This window comes from Propithecus coquereli, unplaced genomic scaffold (genome assembly GCF_000956105.1).
Source record: "Propithecus coquereli isolate 6110/MARCELLA unplaced genomic scaffold, Pcoq_1.0 Scaffold49, whole genome shotgun sequence".
Lineage (NCBI taxonomy): Eukaryota > Metazoa > Chordata > Mammalia > Primates > Indriidae > Propithecus > Propithecus coquereli.
The window spans coordinates 474,324-487,069 of record NW_012150729.1 but is presented as its reverse complement, the minus strand read 5'-3'; the positions used below and the strand labels follow the sequence as shown (position 1 = coordinate 487,069).

The window sequence follows — 12,746 nt, the reverse complement described above, 5'->3', positions numbered from 1 at the left end:
CTGTTGTCTCTGTTTTTGATGATAGGCAGCCATTCAAGTTCAATGCTGTGATCTGTTAATTCATTAGGTATTGTTATGAAATAAACTTTTCTTTTTTTCCTTCTTTCTCTTGGTAGTATTTTATAGAAGTGGATGTGTTGTTCAGTAATGATAAATTAGCAATGCTTGAAAGTAGAAATTATAAAAATATCAATATAAACTTCATCTTTCACCATCTCCATTTGTTGATCATCTGTTTTTTTATCTATATCTTTTACATCTTGGTCAAGAAACATTTTCAGGAATCATTTACTACCTTAAGTCTTAGAAATTTAAAAAAGAATTAATTATTTTTATATATTTATGATTGACAAAAAAGCCAATAGCATATGAGTCAAGTGATATAAATTATATAAGCTTTTCCTGAGGAAAAGTTTATTGAGATAAATACTGTTTGTCCTTACCCACAATTATTTTTGTTCTTCAGTGACTTAAAGCTGTAATATAAGGTTCAGATTTTCCTAACCATCCTTTTCTCATTTTCTAAAATCCAGTAGTCAGAAGATATTTTATGTAACCCAATATATGCAATCTCCTTAGAAAGTATATACTTCCTAAATGCCAAGGGCAAAAATATAAATGATAATGTCATTGTATTTGTCTGGTAAATTTGGGGTACCAACATATTCTATGCTTTTCTGACACAGGTTTATTTTTCTAGCCGAAAAAATATACCTGTAAAAATTGTGTCTGGATAAGAAAAGTCGATAAAACCCTTTAAATCTTGGCCAAAAATTGATTTTATTATTAATAAGGTACTTTAAAGAATGCAGATTTGTTTATAGACTTTTTTATTAGTTTCTCTTCTTTTCCAAGCATCACAAATGTCACTTTTATATTTTTCAATTTATATAATACATGCTGCCTTGCTGCCTAAGAGCGTAACAGAAAAATGGAAACCTAAACTAATCAAAAACTTCCCATGCTGTTGAACATAACATAAAACTGTTCTGATATCTTCCTTCTTAGTGGTTTATGGCCTAAAAAGGCACTTGGTACAACATTTGTTCCTATTGACTTCATTGGCAATCTCAGCAAAATATTTTCATTTTCCTCAATTTTTAAAATTATTTTTAACATGAGAATTACTGAAAGGAGTTAGTATAGTATTATTTTTAGCATAAAGATATGGACTATATGCATTAATTTTTTCCTGACCCAGTCTTTCCTTGACCTAATCTTGTTTGTGTTTTCATGGCTGAATGTTGTGATCAGTTACTTATCAAATATAAGAACACCTTTGTAACATCAATTAAGCACAATAGTGGTCAAGAGCACAGGTTTTAGAGTGAGACAGTCCTGGGTTTGAATCATAGTGCTGTCCTTGCTGTCTCTGTACCTCAGACAAATTATTTAACCTCACTGAGCCTGAATTCCCTCAATTGTAATCTAAAGACAATAAGATCCACCATACGAGATAGAAATGTTATGAAGATTAAAGTATATAACGTATTCAAAGTGCCTGGAACAAAACACAGTGTTTGGAATGTAGGATGTAGCTATTATCCATTATAGTAGCAGGAGTACCCATTAACTGAGATATTCATAGACTCCTTGCCCCAGGTTCGGAATCCTGGTATAAAATAAAACTGAAGAACTTTTGATTGTTTTTGGCTGTAGAATTTTTTTCACTGGTTCAAGCAAAATTTCTACTTTGAGATTAGTTTAAGAGAAAAGCACATTTTAAAAATTTCCTTTAGCCTTACACTGAAGTAATTAACTCATAAGAAAAAGTAAGACATAATAAGATAGTTATTTTAAAGGGGTACCTCTCCAATATCTAAATATATTATTTTGTATTTAAAGGTAACATATCATAATGTATTTGTTTTGATTGACATATGCAGGATATGTGAAAACCAGATTCAGATTGTGCTTATGCACTAAGCAGAATTATTTTTATAATATGCAAGCGTTATGTTGGGGTGTGTGCTTCTATCAGGAAGCTTTTAATGGGAAATTTCAAATATACACAAAAGTAGATAGAATAATATATACCATGTACCCATCATCAGCTTTAGTAATTATCATTATGGCCGATATTGTTTTACATATACCCCCATCTGCTTCTCCCCTTTCATAATTTGTTGAAGCAAATCTTATACATTTTATTTCATCTGTAAATGTTTCCCATTTGTATCTCTAAAAGATAAAGACTCTTACATAACCACATAACCACAGTACCTTTATCATACTTTCAAATAATAATCTCTTGATACCATCAATTATCAGTCATTGTTCAAATTTTTACTTGTCTCTTTTTTTTTTTCCTGAGATAGAGTCTTGCTCTGTTTCCCAGGCTAGAGTGCTATGGCATCAGCTCACAGCAACCTCAAACTCCTGGGCTCAAGCAATCCTCCTGCCTCCATCCACCTCCTCAGTAGCTGGGACCACAGACATGTGCCACCACACCCCGCTGATTTTTTTCTATTTTTAGTAGAGACGGGGTCTCACCCTTGCTCAGACTGCTCTCGAACTCCTGACCTCAAGGGATCCTCCTGCCTCAGCCTCCCAGAGTGCTAGAATTATAGGTGTGAGCCACCATGCCAGCCTTGTCTCTTAACTGTTAAAATTTTCCTAACAGTGTATCTATTTGAATCAATATCCAAGTAAAGTCCACAGATTGGGATTAATAAAACTTTTAAGGTTCATCTAATCTTCCAAAAGTTTTTTTTTTTTTTTTTTTTTTTTTACTTCTTACAATTTAGTTGTTGAAGAAACTTTGTCATTTGTAGAATTTCCTACAGACTGGCTTTTGCTGTATAGTTTAACATATACCTCTCACCCTGTCTTTCCTTTAAAGTTATGGTAATTGAATCTAGAGGCTTGATAAAATCTAGGTTTGATTTTTTTTTTTTTTAGGGGCAAGAGTACTTTATAGGTGATGGTATGAGCCTCCATCAGGAGGATAGATCTCTCCTGTTGTCTCTGTTTTTGATGATAGGCAGCCATTCAAGTTCAATGCTGTGATCTGTTAATTCATTAGGTATTGCAAAATGCTGATATTCTCTTACTTTTTGTCTTCATTTATTAGCTGTAATATTCCTATAAAGAGGAACCTTCATCTGTTTGGATAGCCTAGTTTCTTGGTTGAACTAATAACCCGCAAGAACAATCCGTAGGGGGCTTATCATACAACTAATATTTTCAAATATCTGCTAACTTTATGGTCATTATAGTTCAGAAATGGTGATTAAGATATGTATCTCTAGCTATATGTTTATAAATATAGATACAGATCTTTATATATTTAATTAAAGTTTGAATCATTAAAGTAAGAACACTAAAGATATACCAAAGGTCATGAACAATTATAAGTCTAAATTTAAAAAATAAAATTCTTAAAGTTTATACCAGCTTTATAAATTTCAAAATATCTGTGATTTTTACTTAGAATTTTCTGACATATTGATCTCTTGTGTTTATTTTGTTTGTAATATATTATTTCTATAAAATGTCAATTAAAAGGGAATGCAGTGGTGTCTTTTGAAAGAAGAGGATGTCATTCCTCGTATCAGGGCAATGGAAGGTCGTAGAGGAAGACCACCAAATCCAGATAGACAGCGAACAAGAGAGGAATCCAGGATGAGACGTCGGAAGGGTCGACCTCCAAATGTTGGCAATGCTGAATTCTTAGATAACACAGATGCCAAATTGCTAAGAAAACTGCAAGCTCAAGGTAAGAAACATAATGTATCTGACACTAATAATCATATTAAAAATTATACTAAAAGTATTTCTTATGTTTTTGACTTAGGAATGATTGACACTGCTCTCAATTTCTAAAATGTAGATATTTGTGTAAGAATAAAATGAAAAAATAAGGAGTCCCGCTGGTAACTGGAGTTCTTTGATTAGGTAATGTTCTTTCAAGAACCATAGTCATAATAAACACATCCTACCCTGTGTGTTTAGAATTACTAAGGTAGGTGTTAAGCTTTTAAGGCTTGCAAAGAAAGGGAATCAACCAGCACTTGGCACATGCCTTAAGGTCGTGCCAACCTTCTGGAAATTCTCATTTTAACAGCTCCCGATTCCTTGAGGTGGTACATGGGAATACCTCCAAAATATGTGGATCTGTGGAGTAAATTTTCAGTCAGAGAACTCCAATTACTGGTAAGTAACCCCAGTCTTTTAGTTTGGGTTCTCCTGTAGTCTGGATAAGATCACTAGAAGGTATCATTGATCAAGCTTAAAATGCTCATAACCTCAGATGTATTAATAATTTGAAATTATATATAAATTATCATTATGAAGTTCCCATGCTACACATGGCACAGAGAAGGCTTAGTGAAATGAAATGGTTTTACTTTGCAGTTTGAGTTACTAGTTGAAAATATGAAGCCTCTTAAGGCTGTCTGAATATAACTATCATCTTATGTGTAGATGTCTTATATTTGCAAGCATATATGTAAAGATATATGACAATATAAAATAAAGGTTTAATAATGAAAATTTACTTAAAAAAAAACAGAATTTTACTTCTTCTCATGAGTTTTTTACTATTCCTATAAATAAACACCAAAATGTGAAGGAAATGCCTGAAAAACTTATTTCTGTTTATTGTAAGCACCATCATAATATTGACTTCTTTGTTGCTGCTTTGTTTTTATTATAGAACAAAAATATCCATGACAAAAGCTCATAGAACAGAATGCTTTAAAATAAGACACTCTCAGTCTCACTCATCAGTAGAATAATTAACAGGTTTTTGTTAATCTTTCCAGAAATGTATACACACACACACAAACACATTCAAACATTCACATATACATATATATATATTTTATTTATAAAATATGTAGATTTATAGTATACATACTATTCAGCTTGCTCTTTTTCCACTTTATGTTGAATATCTTTCTATATCAGTACTTACAAATCAGCATAATTTTTTTAATGGCTGAATATTAAGTGATGCCACATGTGGTACTACTATACTTCATTTAATCAGTCTCTGGTTGATGACTGTTTAATCTACTTCTGGATCTTTGCTATCACACTGTTGCAATAAATATATATTGCACATATCTAAATATATTATACATACCATTTTCAGTTTTGGTCAATAGCAAGCAAATACTGTCTCCAAAAAGGTTGCACCAATTCATACTTTGACCAATGGCATGTAAGTTAAGTCTAGCATATAACTTAATATCATGTAAGTTTTTTTCTGTCTTAGTATGTTAGTCAAATATTTTTCAAATATTATTTGATTTCTTATAAGACCTTCATCTTCCCCAAATAGTTAATACAGAAGGTTAAAAAGAAAAAAGTGATTAACAGACATAGATGAGTTTTAAAAATTAGTATTGTCAATAAGCTATTTACTCTTCTGAAGAGTGTTTAATGGTGGGGAATGTGTGCATTGTTTGCATAAAATAAGAGAGCTTGAAATTAACTGATACCCAAAACATGGGCTCTTCATGCATATTTTGCATATTTAATATAAGTATCATTATTCCTTATTATCCAAAATGGCAAATTTAAATTTGCAAAATTAACTATATTTTTATTGTAACAAAAGAGAAGTTAATTGTTCAACTTTTACCAATATTTTCTCTCAAAAATTTCGAATTTCGAATTGATTTGTATTTGATTACATAGTTCTTTCTTGTATTGGTTTGCATTTTGCAACTTGTGCTACCTTTGACCTTATTGTGTACATGTGTTTTTTCACAACATATATGTAAAGATTAAATATTTGACAGTGAATAATTATTAATATTTACAAGTATATGGGATATAGTTTATATGGTTTTGGGGGGAAGAAAAGAGAATGAATCACTTTGTCATCTCTTTTATTTCTAAAAGACTTCCATATTAACAGTTTGGGGGATTATCTGAGAGGATTCTGGGAAGTTTTTGTTATATTGTTGTCCTAGGAGGACTTAACTAGACTGAAAACTGGACTTAATTTGAAGAAAGAGTCAGAACACTGACATAAATTTGAGTTTTGAATGTACATCCAAACATTGTGAAATGAGAACTCTGATTTCTCGGAGAGTACAGAATAAAATCTGATAAGGAGGCCAGGCATAGTGGCTCACACCTGTAATGCCAGCACTCTGGGAGGCCGAGGCAGAAGAATCACTTGAGGTAGGAGTTTAAAGACCAGCCTGGGCAACATAGTGAGACTCTGTCTCTACAAAAAAATAGAAAAATTAGCCAGGCATGGTGGCACACACCTGTAGTCCCAGCTACTTGGGAAGCTGAGGCAAGAGGATCACTCCTGATCCCAGGAGTTCAAAGTGTCAGTGAGCTACGATGACACCACTGCACTCTAGCCTGTGCAATAGAGTGACCCTCTCTCTTAAAAAAAAAACCTGACAAGGTTTGAATATGATAAAGTCTATATAAATAAACCTGCTTGTTAATTGACCAATACTGTTAACATGTCAAATTTTCCAAAATCTCAAGTAGCACCCCTCCATTTCATATACCTTGGAGACTGAGATGCCATATAAGTAATCTATATGATGCACCATTATTTTAAGATGTACTACTGGGAAAGAAAAGTATTGCCAATTGTCAGACACATTCTCATTTTAGGGATGTTAAAATGTTTAGAAATCAAAGAAAAAAGTCATGTCCAAAATATCCCTAATCCTATGTGAAAATAAACTTTATTTTAAAAATAAACTTTTATCTTCAAAATTAAGGCAGACAAGTAACATCTTAAGCCATAAAAGATGTTTTTCAATTAATATTTCAAAAATCAATTATAGCATAATATATTCACCAACCATAAACCAAATAAATGAGAAGGTATTGGAAGTAGTTTACTCCTGAGGGCCTGGGTGAACTTTTCTAGGTCTCTAACTCATTTTCTTTCCTCCATAGTGTCTCTAATTTTTTTTTCACATCTTCTCTCACTGTTCATAATGTAAAATTTAAGCTGTATACATTTTAAATAATGAATCAAAATTGCATATTCCTTGCTAAAATGAAAAGATATGAGTTGAACTTTTTAATGTTTTTTCTGTCCAAAGAGTTGAAATATAAAAATTACTATGACTTATGTGGGGCCCGAAATTGACTGATACACTTATACGCAAACACACATCTATATATTATACAAATTCCTGGTTCAAAGTTAAACTTCTATTAAAGAACATCAGTTTAGCTTGAAGCAATAGATCATGCGTATGTAACATTTTCTAGGAAACATTTTAACCACTTAGCATATCCTTACATCTTAACACAGAGTTAGGCCATTATAGCAGAGTTCAAAACTTTCAATGCTTAAATGTTAAAAAAAATATTTATCTGGCATTATAATAGATGTTAATGATATTCTTTGGGTTTATAGTTATCAGAGATCGCTGACACTACAGGTCAGTTTATAGGTTTTTATTTCCCGGAGTATTTAGTTAACAGGAGATCCTGTGTGTGTGATCTCAGAAATTTTTGATGATGCCTATAACCTAATATTGAAAATTATTAGAAAATTGGAATTGTACTTTATCATCAGCTTCTATTTTATCTTTCTATTAACACTTCGAATTTACTAGATAAAATTAAACCTTTTTACATCGTTTCCCCTTTTTTAAAAAATCTTAATCATAGGAAATTAGCCATAGTAACCAACTTCACTTCAGCTATTACAAAGACATGGGGTTAAGTTTTTAGCTAAAATCTCAAGGCATTCAAATTTTGCTTCACGTTTTTTAGAGATAGTAGCATGGAGACCATGGAGTCAGAGAGGCCTGGATTTTATATCTTGGCTCTGCAATTTAACCTCTATAAGCCATAGTCATTTTATGTGTAAGCTAGGCATAATTTTGCTTACCTTTTAAGGTAATTGTGAAGATTAGACAAGATCATATAATTTAAGACAATACCTGCATTCAATAAATGGTGGAAATTATTAGAGCTCAAGTGATTCAGGTGCTAGCAATCATATTCATTATCAATGAATATAATCTGTAGGTTCCTTACACTCTTCATCAACTACAAAATTTAAAACAATGTCTACTGTAAAGTGGTGCTTCCTAACATGATTTTATGAGTGATACTATGATACACCACTTACAGAGTTAGAAGTATTCAGATCAAATTTGCCAGCAGAAGAAAGCGATGATATTAAATGTTTTCTGTATCCATTATACCTATTGCCATAGTAATGCTGGTTAACAAACCACCACCAAATCTTAGTGGCATGCAATGCTAAGCATTAATTGCTTGTGCAAATGGAATCAGCTGGAAGTTATCTAAGCAGTTTTGTTGATCTTGGCTGGACTTATTCACATGTATGAGGTCAGCTGGCTCCCAATCTCCACAGCCAGCCCACTCATCTCCTCAGTAATGCATAAGGCACAAGAGTAAAAGTAGAGAGTACACTTATACTTTCAAGCTCTACTTTTATCACAGCTGCTAGTATCCTCTTGACCATAGAAGTTTGCATGGCTGAATTCAGAATCAAGGGACAGGAAAATATATTCCACCTCTTGATGGGAACTGCTGCAAAGTCATATTGCAAATGACAGGGATAGAAGGAGGAATGAAGAATTGGGGCCATTAATTATGTCCATCTACCCCAGTTTCATACATTTGTCCTTGAAAATTATGAGAACTAGATTGTCCTTAAGAATCATTGACATTCTGCATTATTTTTATTTAGGAGAGTTAATCCCACTTTTTCATCCACGAAAATATCACTGGATTCAGGAACTTAACCATTAGTATAGCTAATTGAAATATTTACTACTAAGTTTGTAGGGGAGGGAATTTTGTATTTGTTTTATTTTGAGGTCTTACCGCTTTTTTATATGTTTTGTTATTTTAAGACTGAAACTGTTCTATTCTTACATATAACAGCTACTTTCCTACTAAGTGGGGTTTACTGGAAATGTGAAAAAAATGTACTTAAATGAGCCTCTCTGATGAGGATTGAGGGAAACATTTTTATGGATTTCTGTGTATGTTCTCATCTTTTGATGAAATAATTTGACAATATCTGAGGGAAATAAACATGACATTTTCCACCACACCACTCTCCTGCTTCATATCTGTCTAACCTTAGGCAATTCTCTTAAATATTATATCATTTATGATCATTCCATTTTCACACAGTTATTGTTTCAGGTTATCAGTTGTGTAAAATTGTTAATAAGATTCTTTGAAATTTTGTATTTTTCAGAAATAGCCAGGCAAGCAGCACAAATAAAGCTTTTGAGAAAACTTCAGAAGCAGGAACAGGCTCGGGTTGCTAAAGAAGCTAAAAAACAGCAAGGTGGGTGATTTAAATGAAAACATAAACTTGAAGAGTGAGTATTGGGGGATTCATAAGAGCCTTCTCTTCTTCATTCTTTTTCTGATATCTATACTTTGGTTTCTCGTCATAGCAATAATGGCTGCTGAGGAGAAGCGAAAACAAAAAGAACAGATAAAGATTATGAAACAACAGGTATGTTTATGCATTGGAACTGACTTTTAAAACATGGACCTTATTTTGAGGATTTATTTGTATATGTACATTATCTTCAATTTCTTAAATAACAGTATTTCACATTAATGTTGTATATCTTATTTAGAAAGTTGCTCTCTTACATTAGTTAAAATTTTACCTCACTTTTTAAAGTCTTTTACGTCCAAGTTTTTAAAAAAATGATTACCAAACGGTAAATTTGTATAAATACTTTTAATATCCTTGTAGACTTTGAATATAAGTTGACATCTTGAACAATTTTCAGACTTTTTAAAATTAATATAGCAGTAAATGAAATATATTCCTTGAATGTTCAGATTTCAATAAGAACAGCTTACTGTTCTAAAATATGTAAAATATTAGTAAAAAATTAAATTCAAGTTATATACAATAAGATTTGCCCTCATTGCTTCTGAATTCTTTCAGAGTTACTTAAAAATTGCTACTGCAAAAAAATAACAATAGCATTTTTTTAAGCATACCCAGAGTTCTGTCTTATATCTATAATATCTCTCCCCTATGTGGTTTTCAAGATTAAGTTTAAGTCAGTAGGTAATTTTTAAATTCTTGAAGGTAAAATATTAAGTGAGAAGATATTCAAGTTCATTTAGGATGGGATGTGTAAACTACTCTGTCATCTCTCCAGATACTTGCATTAACATTTAATCAGAATGGAAATGGGGAGAAAGTACTATTTTCTAAAAAAATTTTAAACAGCAAGTAGTTATTTCTAACTGTGAGATGAAATCAGTTGTGTTACTATGTAAATAGCTGCTAAATAAATAGCTCAAGTAGGATTCGATGTGATTATCTCTAAGCTTTTTCTCAGTATTGACTAAAGCAATAGAGAGGGTTAATACAGAGTTGGGATTCAGAATTGAGAGTTTGTAGTCAGGCAGCCTAGAGTTAAATATGGGCTCTGCTACTTAATAATTTTGTGACCTTAGATGAATAACTTAACCTCTAAGTTTCTATTTCCTCCATTGTAAAAGAAGAATTGCATATCTGAAGATGAATGAGATAATGAGTGTAAAGTGCCTACCACTGGGTGTGGCACATACAAATGCTCAGATTTTTAAAGATATATATAAAACATCAAACAATATAGTATACTCTTTTACCATAATTAAAAGTAGTCAATTATAAACTTCAGTTCCTTGGTTTGTCAATTGTGACTGCTAAACATTGTAAGATTGGTTAATGAATGCATTTGTTAAAATATATTTACAGAATAGTGTGTATATATATATATATATATAAATAAGTTCACATTTCATTTCTCAGTGAAATACTGTTATTTCCGTTATACTTTTTTTTTTATAGCTCCTTCTGTTTCCTAATAGCTAGAGACCCATTAGATCCCATCCATACTTTACATTCAGCTTTGCGATCCTGAAGTCTTTAAGTGGCTACAACCTAAATCCACATGGTCTTTGCTGTTAATTGAAAAAGCATTGGGCTCCAAAGGTTCCAGCAACATTAATACAAATGAACTGGTCTTAAGTTTTATTAAGAAATTTATCTGAGGCTAATCTTAGAATATCATCTGATATATTCCTTATTGCCAACGAAGTGAATGAAAGTATAGAATAGTTCTACTCACATGGTCTGTTGTATGATACCTATTTTAAAGTCAGCATTAGATTTAGAATAAAATAGTAGCATGTGCTTCTCATCCTTGGGATTATTTTTTCCACTCAGTAAGCCAAAAATATCACCAGATAGTCCTTAAGGCAGTTTTCTGGAAGGTTGCAGAAGCATTATTATGAAGCAGGAGGCATACAGGCATTGGAATCTAACCAGGGCTCTGTATTTACTATTGGACCTTAGACAAAGTGACTGGCTCAGTGGTTGAGTATTCAGCATTATAAAGTGAACCTATATTATAATAATTTATAATGTTTACATGCTAATGAAAGTATTAGCATTCATATATGTGTGTGTGTGTGTGTGTGTGTGTGTGTGTGGAGATATATATATATATAGATAGATAGATATAGATATATATATATCTCACTTGGACAATTAAGATAAAGCTTTAGAGAATATACTTAAGCCCAAGAGCCCAAGATTCCATATCTCTGTGTGTAAGAGAACAATAAATGGTTTTTTGCTGACTTGAAAATATATGCCACCTTATAATCTTATGATTGAAAAGAAGAGAAAAATTATATCAAGAGTATGCTTTTCTTAGGTCTCAAGTTCTAATCCAAATAAATACTTCAAATATAGATCAAATACAATCTTCTAAGACTTGGAAATGACACAAAAGATATACTTTGGGGTTTTTATTTTTGGCAAGCTGTAATTAATATTCAGTACCAATATAGGATTACTAACAGCAAAATTATAGAATGTAATCAATGTTCTAAAATCAGAACAGTAATTCCTAAAATCTCATTATCCTGCAGTAGACCCCTTCAGGGAATCAATAACGTCAGTGTACAAAAAGAGAAATAAATTAAAATGCATTTTAAAGTATAGCTTCAGAAGGTACAAGTAGCATCTGGAAATTGGACTAGGTATTATAATACAGCAGTATAAAATATGTTGGCTCCAAAAATTCTGGGAGAAGTATAATTTGCAAGTGGGAAACTTTGGGTGTTTTTTTGAAAACTTGTGTTTATTCTCATCAATGCCAATTTGGGACTTTCAAAGGATTTATGAACATGAAATTGCGAACAGTGTGCTCATAGCATATGAAATATTTTTTTTAAATCAAAATGTAAATTCTTATCAAAATTTACATGATCACTAAATTATAAAACATAGCCAATAACAAGTTCATTACATTTAGACAATGTGTACACCAATTATGTCATATAAATAATTCCCTGGAATGTTAAATTTTAATTAATCCATTTTTAAATAAGGTTACAAATTATTTCTGAAATGGGCTAATTGTGATAGTTAAAGCAATGTCATATTATCATGTTATTCAGCATATAAAATAAATTTTAGGATGGAAATTATTGTTAATAATGTATTAGAGTTGTGTCACCGTCTACATTTTAAAGCATTTTTTATTTAATCATGACAAAATGCGAAAAGGCAAGCACTTTTCCCTTTTTTATGGAAGAATAGTTATTATTTGTGCAAGATCATTCAATAAATGACAGTAACCTAGGACCAGCCTTATACTTTCTGACTTCTGATACACTATTTTTTCTTCTATTCTGTCCTATATTTATTTCAAATTAAGTATTATTTGTAATTGCAAATATTTATGAAGATCCTCAGACTATATGAGTTTAATCAATTTGGTTTATCTGGTTTC

General features: G+C 31.6%; 1 protein-coding gene across 1 annotated transcript in view; it reads left to right on the top strand.

The window, feature by feature from the left end:
• The window catches only part of BAZ2B (bromodomain adjacent to zinc finger domain, 2B), a 154,487-nt gene that overhangs the window by 63,381 nt on the left and 78,360 nt on the right, over positions 1-12,746 (top strand). The window contains exons 11-13 of the mRNA XM_012655811.1: positions 3,508-3,718; positions 9,182-9,274; positions 9,387-9,448. Of these exons, the coding sequence (XP_012511265.1) occupies positions 3,508-3,718; positions 9,182-9,274; positions 9,387-9,448 (366 nt within the window). The remainder of the gene's footprint in view (positions 1-3,507; positions 3,719-9,181; positions 9,275-9,386; positions 9,449-12,746) is intronic.